We start from the raw sequence: 24,823 nt of genomic DNA on the forward strand, positions 1-24,823 counted from the left end.
TCTTATTTTAAGCTTCCAGATGCTAACTAAAATGCAACTGAATTGAATTTCACTGTACCAATTCTGTATTTGATCTTGGCAATTACTCTGATCTCCTGGAAATAATCAGTAACATAATCTAAAAACCAATTATTTTCAGTCCATACAGAAATCAGTTTATGAAAAATCTAGTTTTAGTAACTCAATTCTGAAAAAAAAACTAAAACTAACTGAATTAAGCCCATTCAAACTGTCCCACTTTCCACCCCCAGAAAGTTTTAGTATTTATTAATAAGCTGCCATGTTATATGGGGAAAATACTAAATTAATAAGTTGATGAACTTATTGATCATACAGACTGAATCATTTTCAGACACAGAACTGAAATTCTACCTTTAAATTTGATACATTAAAAAGTATTTATGAGAAACTACTAATTGGTATGGGTTTCTTTTTAGGGTAATAAAAATATTCTTGAATGAGACAGTGGTGATGGCTATACAACCTTGTGAATAAACTAAAAGCACTGAATCACACACTTTAAAAGGATGCATTTTATAGTATATGAATTATCTCTATTTTAAAAATCCTTCTTCAACTTGAATAATTATTCAATGTACAAAAGTTATGAATCTCTCCTCCAAACAAAATAAGTAAATAAATCTTGCATAAAACTCAAGCATATTGCAAAATGAAATTACAAATTCAGATGACAGGTAATTTGGTAAAATAACAGGTCTTCAATTTCAAGAGAAGTTTACATATTTTCAAGTACTGGAGTGTCAAGAAATATGAGAGGGATAAATCAGTCACAATTAGTAGTTAATATCTGATTTTCTGAGTGATTAATTTCCATTATATTGTCTTTAAAAGCATTTAAAAATATATAATCCATGTGGAGAAATCTGTGCTTTTAAAATAATCTCTCATTTTTTTAAAGAAAGGTAAACATATTAAACTTTCTTATTTGCTACCTTCCTTTAATAGGTTGATTTCAAACACACAAAATTATACATATCTACCTAGAACTCTGGAGGGCATACATTCATTGGACAGATCAACCAAGCATCTTAAGTTTTATGGCTGAACAGCTCGAGTAGCAGCAAGTTCTACTTTTCAAATCCACAAGAGAGGGAACCACAGAACAAACAGGCAAATCTTAGCTGGAAGGGAAGCTAGAGATGGAGTGATCTGACTTCCCACTTTTGCCCATGAAGAGGCTGAGGTTCAGACAGGTGGAGAGTTGCCCAGAGTCTCATGGCTAATGGTGGCAGTTCTGGGACTATCCCTAATGTCCAATCCACTGACCTTCCCACTGCAGTACCCTGGGCACCCAAGGTTATGAAGCCAATCCGAATATCTAGGCAATGTCCTGCAGGACCTGCTGCAGGCTTTCTGCCTTTAACTGTACTCCAGGGGAGAGAGAGCCCAGGAGAGAAGCAGGCAAGACGGTTACCTGGGGTCCTTGACACCTTGCCCCCACCACTGGCAAAATAAAATCATGGAACCATTTCGACCTGTGGGGGCTGGCAGCAACTAACATTCCAAAGGTGCCACCTGCTAGAAAAGGGGCCCCTGCAGCCTAGGCTCAAGTGTAAAGAGGTCAGAAGGTCTAGTGGCCTTCCCAACTCCCACTCAGATTTGTTTCTTAGGAAAAAAGAGAGAGAAAGAGAGAATAATCCTCATAATCCTTATATAAAAGAAATGTACCTTTTGGATTTATTGCTGGTTCTTGGTCTGTATTCATGTGATTCATCCTCAATGCCATTTTGCCTTTTATACCAGTCAAATAATGTACGTAGAATGGAAGGCAGGCAGTATTCAGAAAGGGAGCTCATTGAACTGATGACCTACAGAGAAAAGCAGGTGATTAAAACCTTGGGTGGCACTGCCAATTACTGAGAAACTTTTTATTTCACAAATATCTCCAAACCATAAGCACTACAAAATATTCTTATTTATCACACTCCTCTCCTTAATAATCTTATTAGTACATACATTCCCAAGAACCCAAGTTTCTTACTGTTGACAGATGCTCTTCATACAGTAATAACTTTGTGGCTTAAGAAAGTTAATTACTTTGACTCCATTTCATTCTAGAAATCAGATGTTAATTGCATGGACCACAAAGAAATTATTTTCCCATACCATCTAAGAAGTACAGTGCCTTGTACTTCTTAGATCCTCAAAAATGCTTGTTATACAAGTAAATACATTAATTAATATAATTATATTAATGGCTTAGATGAAATAAACAAGTCTACCCCCCAAATAACCTAAGTAGTAATACAATATATGGTTTTCTGCCAATAATCACTTATATACAATGTGAAGTATGCCTCAAATTAGACTCAATAAGTGAGTAGCAATAATGTAACCTGTATTACATTAAAGGCAAACATCTCCCCTCTTCTTCAAAAAACAAACACGCTTTTGATAGATGAGTTATTCTACTTTCCTTATTTTGGAAAGATTCCTGATCTTTTACTAAACATCATCCCCAAAATGAGACTCAATCCATATCTCAAATGCAAAAACGATCTCAAAGTGGATCATAGACCTGAGTGTAACATCTAAAACCCTAAAACTTCTGAAGAAAACATAGGAGAAAATCCTTGCCACTTTAGGGTAGGCAAGGATTTCCTAGGGATCAAACCAAAAGCAGAGTCCATGAGAATTCAATCTACTGAAAATCACCAAAATGAAAAGTTTATGCTTTTAGATGGCTATTGTTAAGTGATGAAAGGACTGGCCATAAACTGGGAGAAAATATTTGCAAAACACCTGATGAAGGCCTTATAACTGGAATATGTCAAACTACAGTGAGTTAGGTCTTAATTACTTAATTAACAAACAGTAGAGGAAAATCATAAAGCCTAGTGCTGATGAGACAGTGATAAGACGGACATGTTCATACACTACAGATAGAAGAAAAAAACTGGCATAACATCTGGAAGGTAATTTGGAAATACTTATCAAGAACCTAATAAAATCATCCTTAATAAGTCTACTCTTAGGCATTTCCCTCAAGAACATAATTAGAGATGAGTAAAAATGTTTATGACAGCCTTACTTAAAAAAATGGAAACAAATGTCCAGCTATATGTAAATACCTTAATCCAATGTAGAATCTGATGTAGACTCTCTATGAAACCATTAACAATCTTGCTTCGAAAATACTTCATGTTGTGAAATGTTCAGGATATGTTAAGTGAAAAAAGAGTGAAAGAACCTATATAAGTATAGGGCTTCCCTGGTGGCTCAAACAGTAAAGAATCCACCTGCCAATTCAGGAGACCTGGGCTTGATCCCTGGGTGGGAAGATCCCCTAGAAAAGTGAGTGGCGACCCGCTCCAGTATTCTTGCTGGGAAATTCAATGGACAGAGGAGCTTGGTAGGCTACAGTATATGGGGTCACAGAGTCTGACATGACTGAGCGACTAACACTTTCACTTTTCTTTCACTATATAAGTATGCAGGCATAGAACAAAAGACCAGGAGGAAATATACTAACATATTAAGAGGCATATTAAAATCAGGAGTTCTCAGGAGAGAGATCACTAGAGAAAGAGGATTGGATGGGAGTTTAAGAGAAATGAAGGTAGGATTTTACCTGGACCTTTTAAAAAAAAAGGGTAGAAATTTAAAATGATAGTCAAAAAAGAAACTAAGCAAGGAGCCTAAGCAGGAAATCTTTTATGGTGTGAAGGTGCAAAATAGTTGTTTGTTGATAATGATTATACAATTAATGAAGGTTTTAAAGGAACTGAAAGAAGAAATATCTGACTGGTATAGGGATCCTGGCACACCAGAGTGGAGGGAAACAAAGTTGACGATTTTATGTTGGAACTAAATCATAAAAGGTATTTGAAAGTGAAAGTGAAGCCGCTCAGTCGTGTCCAACTCTTTGCAACTCCATGGACTGTAGCCTACCAGGCTCCTCTGTCCATGGGATTTTCCAGGCAAGAATACTGGAATGGGTTGCCATTTCCTTCTCCAGGAGATATTCCCAACCCAGGGATTGAACCCGGGTCTCCCGCATTGTAGGCAGACACTTTACTGTCTGAGCTACCAGGGAAGTCCAAAAAAGGTATTTAATGCCAGTCTAAAAAATTTCCGTTTTCTTCTCTAGAAAGTGAGAAGCTCCGAAAAGTTGCTGAGTAGAATACTCAGCTCATAAAAACGGTGTTTGGGGAGGTTTAACCTAGCAGTGGCGTGTACGCTGGACCAAAGGAGGTTAAGAGAAGACACACATACACACATGCTTGAATAGAATAAGGATAATCCTGCAACAGCCCCAGGCACACAGTGCTCAGGGCCTGAGCTGGGGAGGTGGCAGCAGAAATGGAAAACCTTAGTTAACCTAAAATATTTCTGTAGTTAAGTAGGCGAGACTCAACCTCTTTTATAAAGCAGGCAACTGGAGCAATGAAAGCTCAATGCTTCATGTCACCAAGACTTTCCACTGTCACCTTTAAAGCAAGCCCTAAGACTGAACAAGGCAATGATGCTGTATTCTTCAGACCCTATTTCTTGACAGCTTATTTCATGCTCTCTCTAATTATGGTTATATGTAATTCAACATTGTACATTATCTTTCATTATGGGTTAATATAATAATATAATAAAAAATAAACAGGCTATTGCTTTCAGCCTGCATGGTGAACCTAGTCACCCTTATAGGTTTTTGTAATTTTAAAATACTATTTTTTTTTGTTTTTTTTTAAAGAGCTACCCTCTACCCTCACCCTCCAATACTGTAACATCCACAGTCATAACAAATTTTCCTGCTCTTCCTGTGGATAAAACAGCAGAAAATTTTTGGAAGAAAGCCAACTACAGTGTGTCAAGGGGGTAATTTACTTGTTTTCTCTAAAGTTACCTGAGCATCAGAAGGATATTTTCCTCAATTCACCATCATCTAAAATATTTTGAATTGATAAATGAATTGGCTTCTCTAGTGGCTCAGTGGTAAAGAATCTGCCTACAATTCAGGAGACCAGGGTTCAATCTCTGGATTGGGGAGATCCCCTGGAGAAGGGAATGGCAGCTCACTCCAGTATTCTTGCCTGGAGAATCCCATGGACAGAGGAGCCGGTGGGCTACAGTCCATGCATTCGTAAAGAGCTGGACACGACTGAGCGACTAACACTTTCACATTCACATTCCCCTAAGAGAATGTCAATAATGTTCTTCAAACCTTGGCTGTAATCATTTTTTCTATGCCTTAAAAAGCCTTCCTAAAGCCATTCTTGGTATTATATCTGTTGAGCATACTTTCCATGGCAAGTACACTGAGACCGTCTTAGAAGAGATGAAAGGTCAGCATGGGGTGGCTGTGTGTGTTTTTTCCATCTCTCTGTTACTGCCCTTTTGAGTTCAGGCTGTCAGGAAGGAAGGGTGGAATTTGCAAAGACCTGGCCCTCAAAGCTCAGGAAGGGAGTAAAGTCTAGCTGGCTTCTTGGTTACTCAGCTCCTTCATTTACGGGAAGCCGAGCCAATGGTGAGATGAATTCTAGCTCTGTGTCGCTGTGAAAGGGGAGGAACATTTACAAAGATGTTCTTGTTGCGTTTAAATGATCATATTCTTCCATCACAGATGAGCTAGGTACTGGGCAGCTTGAGGACCTGAAGTGCACAGAATCACATAACTATTTCATACTGGTGTTTTCTTTGGGGGGTTGGGGGATAGAGGGGAATACTAAATGTACTTTGCAAATGTTTTCTTAATGTTTACTTTGGCATTTTATATATAAATAGCCTAAAAGAGACTGTCCATTATGCTGTAGCTATGACATTAACTTTTCATAAGCATTTTATTATACTTGCTGAATGCAAAGAAGGAAACTTCACACATAAATGTATGAATAATTACTCAGTGGAGTCATTCTGTATTTTACAGTTATAAGGCTGACTACTCATGAGTGGTGCATTTAATAAATAATTTTAAAGTAACTTCATTGATGGTTTAATTTCTCAAACTAGTTCAGGTGGCCAAGCGCCTAGGGGCTAGGGTTCTCTCTATGTGATATCACAAAATATTGATCTATAAAAGCAACTCAGATGCAGTTTCTTTTTTACTAGATCACATTTCGTACTATTGCTAGATTACAGTATTTCAACGAGTGATGACAGACACCAAATGCTTAAGAATAATTTATTATAAAACTTAAAAGTGTAAAAATCTATTTGTTAAGTATGTTTTCTTGCAAATTAGGAAAAGATTTCCATTATTTAATTTTAACACCTTTGTCCACTTTCTGGTCCACTTCCACTGGAGGATAATTTAAGAGACACTGAATAATACTAATGTGAATCCAGGTCCAGCCAATTTGTTTTTACTCTCAATTGCTTATATATTTTAATTTTCACTTATACATTTAAAATAAGATTTTCACTGAATTGCAGCATGAGACACAATGTTGAAGCACTAGAATTTCATCTGTCTTCTTTTGCAGGAAAATTATTGTTACCCAAGATGGTAAGAAGTTATTTAGTTCTATTACAGATTTATAAGAGATTTATGGTACCATGTGTTTCCTGTCCATAGACGGCATTTTTAACGTTAAGGAACTAAATGCCACAAAAGGACATAAACATACACCATCTAGAAGAAAATCCCAAGAGCAATTAATGAGAAAGTTTGAGCAACTTATCTGGAATTTATAGAGATGACACCAGTAGAGAACAGGTCACAATGAACTGTAAACAGCTGCAACTACTCAAAGCAGCCTATCTGAAGACTGATCTTCATCAGCTGAATTTTCATAATTTCATTAGTGTACTGGAAGATCACATGGTTTGGGGTTCAAGTTACAGCTCTACCCTTTATAGGCTGTATGAGCCTGGCCATGTTGCCATTTCTTTGAAGCTCTAAATGGGATCTAATCCTTCTCTACTGGGCTTTTATGGAGACTAAAGGAGAAACTATAAAGTGCAGGGCTCATAACAGACCTTCAAACATGCCTATTTCGTTTTTCCTCTTTTCCATTTCCAAATATTGAAACTGAAGCTCAGACATAAAATGTTTTGATTTTGATAAGATCATAGGTTAAGTTAATGACTGAAGTTGATGACAGATTTAATCAGAGCAGATAAATGTTGCTTTTAGGTATAAATTCGGCCTTCTGGATCCACAGATTCCACCAACCACAGTTCAAAAATATTTGGAAAAAAATTCCAGAAGTTCCAAAAAGCAAAACTTTAATTTGCCACTCTCTGGCAATGATATGAATCCTATTTATAACTATTTATGTATCATTTACATTGTAATATGTATCATAAGTAATCTAGAGATGATTTAACGTATACAGGAGGATGTGTGTAGGTTATATGCAAACGCTATGCCACTTTACATAAGAAACTTGAGTATCTGCAGATTTTGGCATTCGAGTAGGCCAGAGGCCCTGGAATCAATGCCCCATGGGCACCCAGGACAACCACAGCAGGGAAAAACAAAGACCCACCTATCTCATACTCAAGCACAAACTGTCAAGGTGTCCATTGGAAACTTTTTGTTTAGCTTGAATTCCTGAACTAAGCCAACTTTTCCGGCCCCTAGCAGACGTGAACACAGCGCCTCCCAGACGGTTACTGGAGATGCCTCTCAGCAACGCGTGTCCTACGTCAGCTCTGAGCAAGAAAAGCAGCAATTCCAGACTCCCTGAGTTCGCTGCAGGCACAGCTCACTCTAAAGTGAATGGGAAAGGACCCTGAGATAGTAACTGTTCTGGAACCAGAAACAATCTGTTGAAAAAACCAGTTATCAGAAGGCATGTCTGATTCTCAGGAACCTCCATCATCCTGAAAAGGGTGTTGAGCCCAAATGTAAATGAAGAACGAACACACACACAAATAAATGAGTAAACCCAACAAAAATGAGCATGGAGATACTGAGAGCAGAGAAGTGGTCAGCACAGGGAAGAGGTGGTGGACTGGAGAAAGGGTACAGGGGGTCACCTTTATGGCGACAGACGGAAGCTAAACTTTGAGTGTACTGCAGTGAATATCAAAATCAAATTGCAATTCTGTACACAGGATACAATTTGTCAAAAAAAAAAAAAATGGACACACGCTTGGTAGAAAGGCACAGCCTTAAGCTCTTGTATTACATGTGGCAGAAGAGGGTTCTGTAGACACACACAGCCCTCATTTGACTCCACTCTCCCCTCTCAGACCCACGCAAAGACCGGTCCCTCTTCTGGCTGACTGCTTCATCAGCCCACCATATACTGCTGATGCTTACTCTTCCTGCCTCACTTTATTCCTGAAACCTGATTTCTGCTCTCGCCATAGTACTGTAACACACCCACCCTTCTTTCTAGCATCTTTTGTTGTTGTTCAGTCGCTCATTCATGTCTGATTCTTTGCAACCCTGTGAAGGGCGGCACACCCGGCTTTCCTGTCCTTCACTATCTCCCTGAGTTTGCTCAAACTCACATCCATTGAGTCAGGGATGCCATCCAACCACCTCATCCTCTAGAATCTTTCAATTGCTCAGTCGTGTCCGACTCTTTGTGACCCCACGGACTGCAGCACACCAGGCTTCCCTGTCCATCATCAACTCCCAGAGCTTGCTCAAACTCATGTCCATTGAGTTGGTGATGCCATCCAACCATGTCATCCTCTGTCTCATACTCTAGAATCCTTAACTGCTCCCTTACCTGAGTTCCACTGCACTTGAACCATACCTTCTTATCCTATTTACACTGTAGCGCTACTTGTTCAGGTATCTGTCTTCCTCCTGGAACTGAGAATTCCTGGAGGGTAGAAACTCCCTTATTGCTTTGTAAACTCAGCACCTTGCACAGACCCTGGCACACTTTGGGCATTCGATGTTTGTTAAATAGAATGGAAATGACTCCAAATCATCGCTGAAAACTACAGGAACTTTTTGTTTCTCCTTTTCTCAATCAATATTGATTCTTCTTACATAACGTTGCTTATAATCATCCTTTCTTTCTACTTCTCTGCCTCCGTTTTAGTTATGGCCCTTTTTACCTCAAATCGTTATCAATGCCCCAACTCCCAAAATGCCTCCAAACTTGAAGGATCTCTCTAGTCATGGACAGACACTGTTCCCACAGGCTTTAACATCAAGTCTCTACTTTGATCTTTCAGCTACTGACATGTAGATGATGAGGTCCTTCCAACTGGCATCAAGGTCTTCCTCAGTCAGATTCCTTCCTACCTTGAATGCAGGTATCACATCTTACATCTCTCTCTCACACACGGTTTGGTGTGTAGATGTGTACATGTACACACACACACATTCAATAAATGTTTGCTAAAATAAAGAACTTTATTACCAGGACAGTTTTTCATTTATTTTCCTTTCAAATGCTGAGTTAACTTACACATTTAAGATAAGTTAGTGGCAGTATATGTTTTCAGAATGCTGCTGGAAATCTTGTGTGTCTTTATTAATTCTAATTCACATAGGAGTTTTTCATCAGCAGGAACTGGGAACCCTCCATTTCATTCGATGGAAGGAAGGAACCCACCAGCCTCCTTCAGTGGAATCTGCAGCACCAAGGAGGCATCCCTAGCATGTTCTTCTTCCATAAATGGACCTCTGTGTGAATTTAGATTAACATCTTTCTGCCTGGAATCGGAGTAAGGGGAATTACAGAATTTGGACCTTTGATATCAAAATGCTAAGGGAGCTTGATACATTCACGGCCTTGCCATCAAACCACAATTCTTATCATTTGCTGGTAAAACAGTACACCAGCACTTTCAAAGGTGATTTGGCTGACTGCTTTTTTTTTTTTTCCAATGAACCCACAGGGGAACTAACTCCAGTCAAGTTTTCCTCTGGCCTGGGAGTCATGCTATCTCTTTCAAATGAGACAGATTTTACAGGTTTCTCTCCTAGTTCACACATAAACTGATGATTTTACAATCAGAGGATAATCTTATGTGCCTTATTTGAAAGTTCTCAGTAACTATCTCACTATAGGTTCACTCCAGAAGTGTCTTTAATACAGAGAGATGTGTTACAAGCTTCATAGGTGGTGCTAGTGGTAAAGAATCCTCCTAAGGCAGGAAATGCAGGAGACGTGGGTTTGGTCCCTGGAGAAGAAAATGGCAACCCACTCTAGTATTCTTGCCTGGAGAATCCCACAGACAGAGGATCCTGGTGGGTCCATGAGGTCACGAAGAGTTGGACATGACTGAGCACACATTTTTATCTATTAACCTGTGTTACAAGCAGTGGTTCTTGAGTGTCAACGTGTGTGGCGGTCACCTGGGGGTCTCCTTAAGCTGTAGAGTCTGCCTCAGTGGATGGGGGCAGGGAAGAGAATCTGCCTTGCAACATCTTGAGCAGCAGGGTTAAAAGTGTTTTAGCTAATTAAGCAGCAAAGTGGGGATTTAAACCCAGGTCCATCTAATTCCAAAGTCTGTCTATTTCCCACAATGCTGAAATGCAGAAATAGAGTGCTGAATAATAAATGAGAAATTGTGTTTAAGCCAAATTATTGGGGATAACTACTATATGGAGTGTTAGAATGCAAAAGTACTCTTCTCCAGGAGGAAAAAAGAAAGAAGTACATTAAGCTGGAGGGGGAAAAAAAAGCACAATTTTATTGAGGAACACAGAGTGATAATCTAAGAGGATAGAGACAAAGAAGATAAAATAGAGTGAAAAATTGTGGAAGACAGATAATATTCACATTCTTAAAGAGAACAGAAAGAGCCACACTTGCTATGACTATAATCCCCAAGTGATGACCCTAAACACTCACTCCAGGTCCCTGACCACCCAAGGAGAAGCAGGTGACAGCAACTAAGGATAATATGAGATGAGAGGACAGACAGCACCATGACCCAGAGAGATGAAGCCCACACTCCACACCACCAGCGTTCCAGAAAACAGGCAGTTCTGCCAGCAGCAGAGTGCAAAGCCAGGGCCACCCCAGCCTTCTAAGACTGGCTATGAGTGCAGACTTGTGAGATCTCACTCAAGGAACAGCTTGTAAAATAGAAAATGGGGAATTCTGTCTCAATATTCAGTCCTTACGTTTTTGGGTCGAACACATCTGGACCTTAACTGCCAAAGAATTTTCCTCTAGATGCCACATTAAAGGCAATTTCAAAGCCTATGGAAAGTGTACTCTGTGTGTGTTCTGCATAAGATAATATAAAGCCCCCACTGTATTAGACCAGCCCACTGAGCATCCAGCAGGACTTTGTCTCCTCCACCGGCACCAAGCGAGGTTTTTAAAGAACATGCTGTCCTCTGTCATTAACCACAGAAGATTAGGAAACGCCACAGGCACATCTCTGATACCACTATTCACCGTTCTAAACACACATGAAGCCCTCCTGAAGTGACCCAACCAGAATATGTAAGATCTTCGTTTCCTATGCTTATCACCTATCGTTTAGAGCTGCAAGTCCTTTAACCAGTCCTGATCTATTTTTCAAAGGACCTTCTTTGTATTTATTGTTTTAAATTGTTTTATTCATTTATCACTTTCTCTATGAGACTCTAAGTTACCACATTGTTTTGTTTATTTTTTTTTAATAATTACTGTTTAGGTGGTTTCTCTCCCATAGGATTGCGAATTCTTGAAAGGCTAAAATTTGTCCTAGCTTTCATCTCACCAGAGCCTAGTGCCGTGTCAAGCACATAGTTGGCATTCAACAGAATATTGGATGCAAACATAAGTAAGCTCTAGTGCAGACATCTGGTCATCAATGGTACCATTTATTCAGAAGAATCTCAAAAAGTTTTTGAATGGAAGTTGCTTCATCTTTTCTCAGTTCCTTTAATTCTTATACACAAAGATTCCGCAAACAACCAATTGAGGACCTACTCATATTATTTCAGCACTTCAAACCAACAGGCATTTGCTGAATGGCTACTATAAGCTGTCACTATAAAAGCTGCAGGACCCAGTTCCTAGGTTCACACCCCTGCATCCTCCTTGAAGAAGTTCATCTACACATCATAGTGAGTACTCAGCCCTTAGCTTTGTACATTTTGAAATAAATAAAAACCCATATATAATACATATTACATACTTGATCAAACTGGGGGTCTTCTCCACGTTGTAGAGATTTTGTCAATGGCTTTTCCTAGAAAGAAAAACATGTAAGAAAAATTACCAGAGGCTCTTAAATATTTCAAAAGAAATGCCATTATTGTTAAATTTTTTTCTCATCTATTTCTCCCTTTATGGGAGAAATGACAGTTTTCAAATAAGAAATTCTTGTTTACTAGTCAAACCTTAAAGTATAGTGTTTGATCACCACCACCAGGATTTTTGCTATTCATCTTCACATATTTGATCAAGACACTCAAATCTGAAGTAGTAACTGGCCCTACATATTTCAATGGAAATCACATGATAAATATTAGGGAATTGTTTGAAATTTTAGTACCTATCTCAGAACTTCACAGATAATAAAAAGTTGAAAGTGATACACTATTTCAGGTCCCACGATTTAGAAACAAAATACATTAAGTCCTCTACATACAAATGAGTTTCACCCCAAGAGAGCGTTCATAAATCCAATAAAGTTAGCCTAGGTACCCAACTAACATAATCAGCTATATAGTACTGTATTCTAATAGGTTTATAATGCTTGTCACACAAATAACATGTACATAAAAAACAAACAGAAAATAAAGGAAACATTTTATATCTTATATAACCTTGAAAACTACAGTAGTACAGTATACCAGCTGGTATACAAGGGCATGTTCACATCTTTGAAAGTCCGTATGTAGGGAATTTACTGTAGACCTAACTATTGGCCTGGTGTTTAGGAACAGCCTACCAATCACACAGTTACTAGGTGTAACTGGTGAATTTTGAGCATGATCTTTTGACTTGTGACACATTCAAATCTCAGCAAAAATAATCTGGGTAGTGACAAAGGTCTACACAAATTTTCCTAAGCGTGATGTCTTTGTTTACATTAGGAAGCCTTCACTGACCTTTCAGGAGGTCATTTTATAACTATTTATCCTTATCTTTCTTTGATATATATGGAAGTTAACGCTGACCCAAATTTGGTTTAAGATTATAAACCATGCAAAAAGTTATATATCAAAAAATAAAGCTTTACTTGAGCCAATGTAGATGTTCTAGAAAATGTCCATTCACATTTTGCTGATCACATGGACCCTTTCCTTGTCTCATTTCTCCAATCTTCTCCTCCACTGAAAAGACGATACACACCTAAGGCGGATGTGTGCCCCACCCCCAGCCCCCAGGGTCTCTGTTCTTAAAAAGATGGGCTCAGTCCAGGTATATGAAGCTTAATTGAGAACTGTGTGAATTAACTGCTCTGTCTCATTTGCAAAATACACAGCTTCAAAATGCAGGCTCATCAAAAATGAAGAGACTGCTGTGTTCTTAAGGGCTAATAAACACTTTCTCTTCAGAGTATATTATTTTGAACACACAGGTGGGAGAGCAGATATCAAAATGTAACTGAGAACAAAGAAGAACAAATAAAGAGGAGACAGAGTCAGTTGATTGTATGAGAGCACCAATTCAGCAAATAAATTGTGAAGCATTTCCCATGTTTTAATGTCATCTGAAGTCCTTTGTAAAACAAAATACAAATGTGAAACCAAAGAAGTGAAAACAGGTGGGGCCAGGTTCCACAGACATCTTTGGAACAAACCCAGTAGAAACATTTCTACTCCTTGTTTTATTTACTCATCACTCAACAGTAATCGAGGGCTCCCGTGGTGTCAAATGAGACTCATGGGGGAACGCTGACCAGCACAGTGTTCCTACCAATGGGGATAAGAAGCTGAAATGCCGAGTACTACCTGGGCTTGTTCACTGGTCAAACCTCAGCCCACTGTCACTTCCTCAGGGAACCCTTTCACTGAGTCCTCGCCTAACACCTGCCCCACATGCCTGCAAAGCTCTGCCTATGTACCCTCTCATAGCACTTACCACAGAGTAAACTCACATCACAATGTATCAGCAGAATCACACTGTACAAATACACACCCAAGAGTGATCAGCTGATGGCCACCCCTAGGGACTATTATAAGCTGCAGAAATGCAGGACCCTCTCTTTTTCCCAACACTTAAAGTCACAGGGCAGGGTGTGGCTTGACAATGGCTAAACAAATGCCAAATTAATCATATCTCTAGGCTGATGATGCCCAGTTTCTCCAACTAAGAGATCCTCTTACTGGCATGTGTTGTAATAAACTTTTTAATATACTTTTCACTGTGGCAAAATACAAGTGACACAAGATTGACCGTTTTAATGATTTTTAAGCGTACAATTCTGCAACGTTGTTCAATCTTCACCACCATTTTGAGGACCTCTTTAAATGTCAGAAATATTTAAGAAATTCTCAACCACAAAAGACTTAAACCCCAAACATAGGAGATAGTAATTCTGTTAAGTTACTGCTATACTCCTAAGTCAAGTCCATTAGCCTATTACTTGAGTTCCATGCCCCAGTAAAACAACATATCTTTATACTGAGTTCTCCCGAACTGTTCTTACACAAATATGCTGTCTTAATCATATTCTTTGAAGACTTAATTTAAATGTCACTTCCAGGATTAAGCTATTCCCCACTTTCCCCAAGTAGAGTCATCTGTTCATTGTCACATGGCACTTAGATTGCATCTATTCTTGCCAGCATTTCCAGTGTTGTAACTTATCTGTCTCCCTACACTCCTAGTACAGAGCTGAAACTTTTTATTAAAGTTTCTTAGATGAATATAGTTATCCCCAGGTGGTGCAGTATTAAAACAATCTGCCTGGCAATGCAGGAGATGCAGGGTCGGGAAGACCCCCTTGAGTAGGAAATGGCAACCTGCTCCAGTATTCTTGCCTGGAAAATTCCATGGACAGAGGAGCCTGGCGGGTTACAGTCCATGGGGTTGCAAAGAGTCGGACACGACTGCGCGCACGCGCGCACAAACACACACACACACACACACACACACACACACACACACACTTCCATTAGATGAATGTATCCCTATGCATTTGGAAAGATTCCTTTGGACACAGAGAATCAAGTTTGCCTTTTAACATTCCCAAAGTTATCTTTGCATCAGCATAGATTTTAGCAGTGTCAAGAGGTTAAAAAGTAGACCTGGGGAAGACAGTTTCATACTGGCTAAAAAGTAGAGGGAAAAGGAAGAAAGAAAAAGGGAAGAAAGGAAAGGAAAGGAGAATGAAAGCGAGAAGGGAAACAAACTTGCTCAAGCTCAGAAGAGAGTCATCTGAACACAGAGCAGTCTGATAGGCTCATGCCCACTTGAGAAAAGAGAACTGCAGAGGCATGGTTCTGCTTAAGGTTCTCCTGTAGATCAGCACATGCCACCTAAGGTCTGTAAGAATCCAACGTGTACACAGTCAAGACCAAGTGGTTCTCAAAAAGCAACAAATAAGCAGTAAAATGAGATTGTGCTTAGTCGCTCAGTCGTGTCCAGCTCTTTGCGACCCCATGGACTGTAGCCCACCAGGCTCCTCTTTCCATGGGGTTCTCCAGGCAAGAATACTGGAGTGGGTTGCCATTTCCTCCTCCAAGGGATCTTCCCAACCCAGGGATTGAACCCAGGTCTCCTGCATGGCAGGCGGAAAACAAGATTAACAGAATAAACAACAGGTACTTAAAGAACAAGTAGAAACTGACTATGATGGAGGAGGCTCAAAATAATGGTCTCATTTGTCCAGTAAGAACAGTGTGCTTTGTATGCTTTTTCTGTATTTTAGTGCAAATTTACTTATTTACTAAAGGTTCATTAATTGAATTGAATGACACTTTTGTTTTTCAAAAATCATTCTAAAAAACCCAAAACCTTGGGGGTGACAAATCCCAGAAAATTCTTAGTGGTCCAAAGCTGGGAGACCTTAGCCTATAACTTGACCTTTCCCAGAAGTTCCAGCTCACTGGGTTGACAGTGAACAGAAGCGCTGAACAAACCCAAAACATCAAGAGACTTAGCACTGAATGTGAGGGATTGCAGACAGGACAAAGAGAGCAAAATGGATGCTGTCCCTCATAATGGAAGCAAACACTATGAAACAGTCTTGACCAAAACAAAACAAACAAACAAAAATCCTGAATCTAATCAAGTCTTTAGATACATTTCCAATTTTTAGGAAATACAGGAGTTAGGGAAGGAGTAAGAGGAATATGTTACACTAAATCACAGGGATGCAATCAGCAAGATCCAGATGGAAAGAAACTGACGTAAAGAAAGACACTACTTCAGTAAAAAGGTGCAAAGAGAAATGGAGGTGGAGCCTATTGATTTTTTTTTTTTTAATAAATTTATTTATTTTAGTTGGGGGCTAATTACTTTACAATATTGTAATAGTTTTTGCCATACATTGACATGAATCAGCCATGGGTTTACATGTGTTCCCCTTCCTGGACCCCCCACCCACCTCCCTCCCCATCCCATCCCTCTGGGTCATCCCATTGCCCCGGCCCTGAGCCCTTGTCTCATGCATCGAACATGGAATGGTGTTCTGTTTCACATATGATAATATACATGTTTCAATGCTATTCTCCCAGAACGTCCCACCCTCACCTTCTCCCTCAGAGTCCATAAAATTGTTCTATGCATCTGTGTCTCTTATTCTGTCTCGCATATAGGGTTATCGTTACCATCTTTCAAATTCCATATATATGCATTAGTATACTGTATTGTTGTTTTTCTTTCTGGCTTACTTCACTCTGTATAATGGGCTCCAGTTTCATCCATCTCAGTAGAACCGATTCAAATGTATTTTTTTTAATGGCTGAGTAATACTCCATTGTGTATATGTACCACAGCTTCCTTATCCATTCGTCTGCTGATGGACATCTAGGTTGCTTCCATGTCCTGGCCATTGTAAACAGTGCTGCGATGAACATTGGGGTACACGCGTCTCTTTCAATTCTGGTTTCTTCGGTGTGTATGCCCAACAGTGGGATTGCTGGATCATATGGCAGTTCTATTCCCAGTTTTTTAAGGAATCTCCACACTCTTCTCCATAGTGGCTGTACTAGTTTGCATTCCCACCAACAGTGTAAGAGGGTTCCCTTTTCTCCACACACTCTCCAGCCTATTGATTTTTTTAAAAAGGCTATTGCACTATGTGGATCTGATCTGGATTCTGATGCAAATAATCCTTTAAGAAAAAGGGGGAGATTCCCAAGACCATCGGTGATTTGAACACATTAGATATTTGACGATGTTGTGAGATGATTTTAACTTTTTAGGTGTTGCAATGGTCTTGTTTAAAAAAGAATCAATCTTTTAGAGATACACTTAGAGACTGAATGAAATGGTTTCTAGCGTTTCCTGCAAATACTACTGGGGAGAGGTGCTGGGGATGTAACAAATGGGCCATGAAGGGGTGACTGCTGAGATGATCACAGTGTTCATTACACAGTCTTCCCACTTTAGTCCACGTTTGAAATTTTCCATAAAAAACAAAAACTAAAAACAGGGTATCATGATGTATCATTTTGGTTATCATTAAATTTTTTTTTTCAATAATGTCTCACTTTCTAAGATGGAATAAGGCACTTAAAACTGGTTTTGACATTATTTATCTAACTCTTGGTGTGTGCTGTGTGTGCTCAGTCGTGTCCAATTCTTTGCGACCCCGTGAACTGTAGCCGGCCAGGCTCCTCTGTCCATGGGATTGTCCAGGCAAGACTACTGGAGTGGGCTGCCATTTCCTCTCCAGGGGATCTTCCCGACCCAGGGGTCAAACCCTAGTCATCTGCGTCTCCTGCACTAGTAGGCAGGTTCTTTACCACTGTGCCATCTGGGAAGCAACTCTCTATCTTTTCCTAATGGAGCTGCAGAAGGAAACCCCCTCCATTTCTTCCCATTTCTAGGCAGGATCTGGGTGGCGAGCATCTTGCCTGCCGTGTGAAAAGCAAACTGCCCTTCTCAGCCTGCACTGTGGGCTTTTCTTCAAGTTTGCTTCCCTTGAATCAAAGAGCACTGCTGTCCCAATCCATCCAAGAGGGATTTTGCCTGTCACGAAGAAACCAGTAGGGGTTTTGAGCACTTCCAAAGGAAAAGAGAAAGGTCCCTGTTTGTGCTTCTCACACCTCAGGATGTTCCAACCTCTCCCTCTCTTAAGAAAACATGAACTCTAAAAGGTCTCTGTGTCCATACCCACCTAAAAAGGCCACTGACTTCTACCTCCATTTCCAAACAATTTCAGTGCATGCTAGCTACATTTTCATTTTACAGTCCTTCCACACTGGACCTCTCTGTAATCTGTAAGTAACAGAAAAGATGGCAACAGCAGTGCCTCGCACATGGCAGTGAGACAAGTCTAGAGTCTCCTTTATCAAAAGGTGGTTTATTTCGGGGATACAAGGGGCTTATTTAGTAAATAACTTTCTACTTCTGAACTTTTAGTGGCCCCCCAAAATCCCCAATGTGCCCCACATAGGTAGGACTTCACTAATTTCAAATGTTACCAATTATTACTAATCTTAAGAGAAATTTCAATAAACACGTCATTCAGCAATGCCACTGGAGTTAATATGAATGTATTCAATTTGTTACACATGCCACCAACCTTGCTTATGAGATGCTATTTTAATGTCTTTTAATTATTATGTAAGAGTTCAGTGCATGGACTGTGGATTGTGAAAGATTTGACTTTGACTCTGAGGTCTCTCAGTGGTTCTCACTTAACTTCTCTAAGCTTCAGTTAACTTTTAGGTAATGTAAGGATACACAATGCCACCCTACCTCACAGAAATGCAAGATGAGTGACACAGAGTACTCAATGATTGAGAGTTATTACTACTATTAAAATACCTTTCAATAAATTAATATGTGCATAATGTGCAGGAGCTGAAACTAAGTCCCACCTCTTTTCCTGGGGCAACACCCACCCCACTAACATTAATTAAACCTTTAATTTTAGCTTCCTGGAAGCTTCCAAGTATAACTAGAAAGCTGCATCACAAAAAGGAGAAAAGAAATATTATAAAGGGTAATTGTCCCTTTCTCTTAAAAAAAAAACATTGTTACAACTTTTTCTCATTATGTAATTTAGAGGAACCCTTTTAACGGTAGGATGCTACAAAAACAACCAAATTTAAAAAAAAGAACAACACACACCAAACTTCTCCAGTCTTGAAGCTGTAGTACATTTGTATAACAACACATTTATGCATCACTGACTTAGGATTTTGATGTCATCATCAGTGAGATTTTATAATATGTATGTGTGTTCTTCCCTGATAGCTCAGTTGGTAAAGAATCCACTTGCAATGCAGGAGACCCCAGTTCGATCCCTGGGTTGGGAAGATCTGTGGAGAAGGGATAGGTTACCCACTTCAGTATTCTTGGGTTTCCCTTGTGGCTCAGCTGGTAAAGAATCTGCCTGTAATGCAGGAAACCCTGGGTTTGATCCCTGGGTTGGGAAGATCCCCTGGAAAAGGGAAAGGCTACCCACTCCAGTATTCTGGCCTGGATAATTCCAAAGGGGTCAGAAGAGTCAGACAGGACTGAGCGACTTCCACTTTCACCAGTGACAGATTTTATTTTTGGGGGCTCCAAAAATCACTGTAGATGGTGACTGCAGCCATGAAATTAAAAGACACTTGCTCCTTGGAAGAAAAGTTATGACCAACCTAGACAGCATATTAAAAAGCAGAGACATTACTTTGCCAACAAAGGTCCATCTAGTCAAAGCTACGGTTTTTTCAGTAGTCATGTATGGATGTGAGAGTTGGACTATAAAGAAAGCTGAGTGCCGAAGAATTGATGCTTTTGAACTGTGGTGTTGGAGGAGACTCTTGAGAGTCCCTTGGACAGGAAGGAGATCCAACCAGTCCATCCTAAAGGATATCAGTCCTGAATATTCATTGGAAGGACTGATGCTGAAGCTGAAATTCCAATCCTTTGGCCATCTGACACAAAGAACTGACTCCTTTGAAAAGACCCTGATGCTGGGGAAGATTGAAGGTGGCAGGAGAAGGGGATGACAGAGGACGAGATGGTTGGATGACATCACCAACTCAATGGACATGAGTTTGAGTAGACTCCAGGAGTTGGTGATGGACAGGGAGGCCTGGCACGCTGCAGTCCATGAGGTCGCAAAGAGTCGGACACGACTGAGCGACTGAACTGAACTGACAGAAGTAGTTAACAGAAAATTTTCAGAGCTGAACTTTTGCAGTTGGGATCTCTCTCCTTTACCAGAACACGGGACGGGGCGGTGATGAGCAGTGAGCTGGCCCTTTCAGAGCAGAGAATGCCACTCAAGCACTTCATCCAGAACCACCACCTGCAGTGGCAGGCGCCCTCCTCAGGCCAAACCAAAGAAAACGGGGTTCAAAATATCCTCATGTCTGACATGCTTTTTTTTCCCCATCAGATATTATTTGTGCCAACTTTGACCCAACCTTGGAAACAGACCTAAGGCATAAGCCCGAGAAGTCCCAGTTCAGAATACTGGCCATTTCTCCCCCAGAAGTCTCTCCCTACATGAGGGGTGATCAGGGATCCAGGGCTTGGAGTCACCTTGAAGATAACCTCTGTATCTTGATGCCTGCAGGGATCACTGAACTTATAGCGGAAGACCCAGCCCTCAGTTCATCCACAGGTAAAAGTGAGCATTACTTCATGCCAACCTGACTAGGTTTCTAATAAGAATTCATGAGCGCTAATTAAAACCATTCAGATCTAATGGAAGAAGGGGCTTCAGTTCAGTCGCTCAGTCATGTCCGACTCTTTGTGACCCCATGGACTGCAGCACACCAAGCCTCCCTGTCTATCACCAACTCCCAGAGCCTACTCAAACTCATGTCCATTGAGTCGGTGATGCCATCCAACCATCTTGTCCTCTGTCATCCCCTTCTCCTCCTGCCTTCAAGCTTCCCCAGCATCAGGGTCTTTTCAAACGAGTCAGTTCTTTGTGTCAGATGGCCAAAGAATTGAAATTTCAGCTTCAGCATCAGTCCTTCCAATGAATATTCAGGACTGATATCCTTTAGGATGGACTGGTTGGATCTCCTCTCACATCCATACATGACTACTGGAAAAACCATAGCTTTGACTAGACGGACTTTTGTTGGTAAAGTAATGTCTCTGCCTTTTAATATATTGTCTAGGTTGGTCATAACTTTTCTTCCAAGGAGCAAGCATCTTTCAATTTCACGGCTGCAGTCAATGAAAAGACGCTTGCTCCTTGGAAGAAAAGAAGGGGCTTACAGGAACAGATAAAACTGGGTTCTCCTTTCATTCTATTCGGTTACTAAATGGATTTCTTGAGACAAGAAAATAAATGCTGATTCTTACCCAAAATATTGAGAACAATCCTGAGATCAAGAAAATGATAGAGAGCATCTCAAATCAGCTACCAGTACCAGCAAGTAATGGCAACCCACTTCAGCATTCTTTCCTGGAGAATCCCACAGACAGAGGAGCCTGGTGGGCTACAGTCCATAGGATCCCAAAGAGTTGGACACAACTGAGCAACTAACACTTCTACTTTTCACCAGCAAGTAAGATGCTGCCTAGTACCCTGGGATGTGAAATGAGAAGGTAGATTCAAATCCGGAGGAATATTTTGGCATTTGTCCTAAAAATTAAAAAACTCTTGAGAGAATCTGTTCTATTTGCAGCTGGCTTTGCGCATTTCAGAGAAGTCAATTTCTCCGCCAAACCTAACAGTTGCAAGGACAAATCCATTATTTGAACACTGGAAGGGAAACCTCAATTAAATTTGGCTACAAACTTAATATTCATTTTAATTGAACAAAAGAGAAGCTCTCACAGCCTTTTTTTTTTTTTTTAACTACAGCAGCTACCAAGAAATTTAAGATGCTACCTTCTCTCGTCTTTTTCTGGCTTACATTCTAGTTTGTTAGTATCTTGAATTTTTTTGTCCCAACATATCCCAATTGTGCAGGGGCTTCCCAGGTGGCACAGTGGTAAAGAACTGCCTGCCAATGCAGGACATGCGGATTCAATCCCTGGGTTGGGATGATCCCTTGGAGTAGGAATGGCAACCCCCTCCAGTATTCTTGCCTGGAAAAGCCCATGGATACACAAGCCTGGCGGGCTACAGTCCACGGGGTCACAAAGAGTCGGACATGACTGAGCACACACACACATCCCAACTGTGCATGCCACCTCCACTGAGTGGACATTTACATGTGGATGCATCTTTCCCTGCCTCCTCTGGGACCTTGCACCATCAGTCAGCTCCTCACTCCCCAAAGGTCAGTCTCCCTTGCCCTGCTCTCCTGGCTCTTGTGCTCACTTAGAACTTTTCATCTTAGTGTCCGCCTCCACCACACCTCCACTTCTGGTGACTGCTTTCTTTCTACTCCCTTCTCAACCTTAGTTCTCCAATGAGTGGTCTACACTTTCAGTCTTCCCTTCCTCTCCAACTATTTCTTCAACTACCTGCAATCTGACCTTGTGTCACCACTAAAAACAATGCCCCTAGAAGCCCAGTGACTTCCCAAACAATAAATCTGGTGGCTACCTCTCAGCACTTTTCTTTTTGGAATTCTTAGCTGCAGCGAAACACTATTGATTCCCTTTTCTACCCAAATCCTTCCATCCCCCCACTTTTTCTCCTCCGAATTCTTTAGATATCCTTTCTCTGTGTCCTTCACAGGCTGGTCTTTCTCCTCAAATGTTTACATTAACCAGGGATGCTGCTGGGAATGTGAAATCAATCATGTTCTGATTTATCTTCTGATAAGACTATGGTTTTTCTAGTAGTCACACATGGATATGAGAGTTGGATCATAAAGAAAGCTGAGCGCCAAAGAATTGATGCTTTCAAATTGTGGTGCTGGAGAAGACTCTGCAAGGAGATCAAACCAGTCAATCCTAAAGGAAATCAACCCTGAATATTCACTGGAAGGACTGATGCTGAAGCTCCAATACGCTGGCCACCTGATGTGAAGAGCTGACTCACTGGAAAAGACCCTGATGTCAGAAAAGATTGAAAGCAAAAGGAGAAGGGGGCAGCAGAGAATGAGATGGTTAGATAGTATCACTGACTCGATGGATGTGAATTTGAGTTAACTCCGGGAGATAGAAGACAGAGGAGTCTGGCATGCTGCAGTCCATGGGGTCACAAAGACTCAGATATGACTTAGCATCTGAACACTACCACCACCACCACATCACAAACACACTCACACATACTCTTTTCAGACTAACCACCACCTCTTGTCAAAAAAATTGTACCTGTAGTGCAAGGTTCATTTACTCCACCACACTTTCCCTGATCACTCCTATAAGAAATGACAGAGGTTTCACTCTTACATAGCTCTTTTGCTATTCTCTAGCTCTTAGGTACCTAACAAAAGCCATCCTGGTTATTCTCATACATTTTCCTCCTCAAGTTGACTAGAGCTTGAACTTTGAAGTCCAACTAGGATTTGAATCAGGACATTAACCCCAACTACACAACCTTTGGTACATCTTACTCAATCTCCCAAGTTCAGCTTCTCTGACCAAAAAACTGCGGAGGCCATGAGTACAGTGGTTAACAGCAAGGCTCCAGGAGAAGGATGGTGTGTGTTGAGTCCCAGCCCCATCACGTACTGTGTGACTTTTGACAAGTTGCTTCCTTGTATGTGAAGCGGGGCATGAGAGTACCTACCGATCCCATGATGCTGATGTGAAAATTAGGTGAGTTGATGTGATTCAAGCATTAAGAACAGGGCCTGCACTCAGTAGGTACTATACTGAAGGAGGAACTACTATTATTATTGCCTATGTGCTAGGGTCAAGGTTAAAATTAGTACATCTGAAACATGACAGGAAAGCCCCCAAATGGTTGTTATTCTTATAAAACCCTGTCTTATTCCTCTTTGTACAACGAATAGTCTCAAGTATAATCACTTGCACTTGGAAGCTAAACAGCGCTGTCTGTCTGTCTGTCAGCTACTATCACAACACCTTATATAACATACAGTATTAGAATTGTTAGCATGACCTGCGAAAATCAAGACTTGTGCTGGTTACTCAAAAGCACAGAAAACAAACTTATGGTTACCAAAATGAGAAGGGAGGAGGGGATAATAAAAGCTTGGGATTGGCATATATACATTACTATATGTATTAAACAATACAGATAAAAATACAAGGATAGACTATATAGCACAGGGAACTATATTCAGTATCTTATAACAAGCTATAATGGGAAAGAATCTTAAAAAGAATAAGGGAAAAAAAAGACTTGCATTGATCGAAATTTTACTCAAACACTGTGTTTTGACCCAAAGACCATTTAAAGGTAACTAAGTATTAATGAGCACATCGTGGTTGTGGTTGTTTTTCATTTGCTCAATTGTGTCTGACTCTTCACAGTATATACGTTAAATGGAATTCTACTCAACAATAAAGATCAATGAGTTACTGATAAAGAATAATAAATGGATACTGCCTCAAATGTACTATACTTAGTGAAAAACAGACACAAAAGAGTACACCCTATGTGGCTTCCATTTATATAAAAGTCTAGAAACTGGGAATTAACCTCCACATAGATCAAGAGTTGCTCGAGGCCACTAGATTAATAGCTGTTTGAGGCCTTGGGTGATGGTATAGGCCCGCACAGGGCCTCAGCGAACTCCTAAGGATTACGGAAACATTCTGTATCTGGATGGTGGTGATGCTGACACAGGTGTGCAAATTTGTCAAAATTCATCAAATCATAGATTTTAATCCCTTGTATCTTATTGTATATAAGTTGTACTTTAATGATACTGATTTAAAGTAAACCTCTTCACTGAGTGAATGAGAAGAATCCCTCATCTGTCTGAAAGGCATTTCATTTTCTTGGAGACCAAAGGGAGGGGAGGCAATTCTGATAAAAAACCACTTGATAAAAAACAATT

General features: G+C 40.3%; 1 protein-coding gene across 3 annotated transcripts in view; it reads right to left on the reverse strand.

The window, feature by feature from the left end:
- FRY (FRY microtubule binding protein) overlaps positions 1-24,823 on the reverse strand; it is a 330,073-nt gene that overhangs the window by 155,499 nt on the left and 149,751 nt on the right. For all 3 annotated transcript variants that reach the window (XR_014071062.1, XM_081549217.1, XM_081549220.1), the window contains exons 3-4: positions 12,010-12,063; positions 1,690-1,829 (exon numbers count right to left, since the gene is read on the reverse strand). Coding sequence is in view for 2 of the 3 variants with exons in the window: in XM_081549217.1 (XP_081405343.1) it covers positions 1,690-1,829; positions 12,010-12,063 (194 nt within the window). In the remaining variant the exon portion in view is untranslated. The remainder of the gene's footprint in view (positions 1-1,689; positions 1,830-12,009; positions 12,064-24,823) is intronic.

The sequence above is a fragment of the Giraffa tippelskirchi genome, chromosome 12 (assembly GCF_054371585.1).
Source record: "Giraffa tippelskirchi isolate mGirTip1 chromosome 12, T2T-mGirTip1v1.2.pri, whole genome shotgun sequence".
In the NCBI taxonomy this organism is placed as follows: Eukaryota; Metazoa; Chordata; class Mammalia; order Artiodactyla; family Giraffidae; genus Giraffa; species Giraffa tippelskirchi.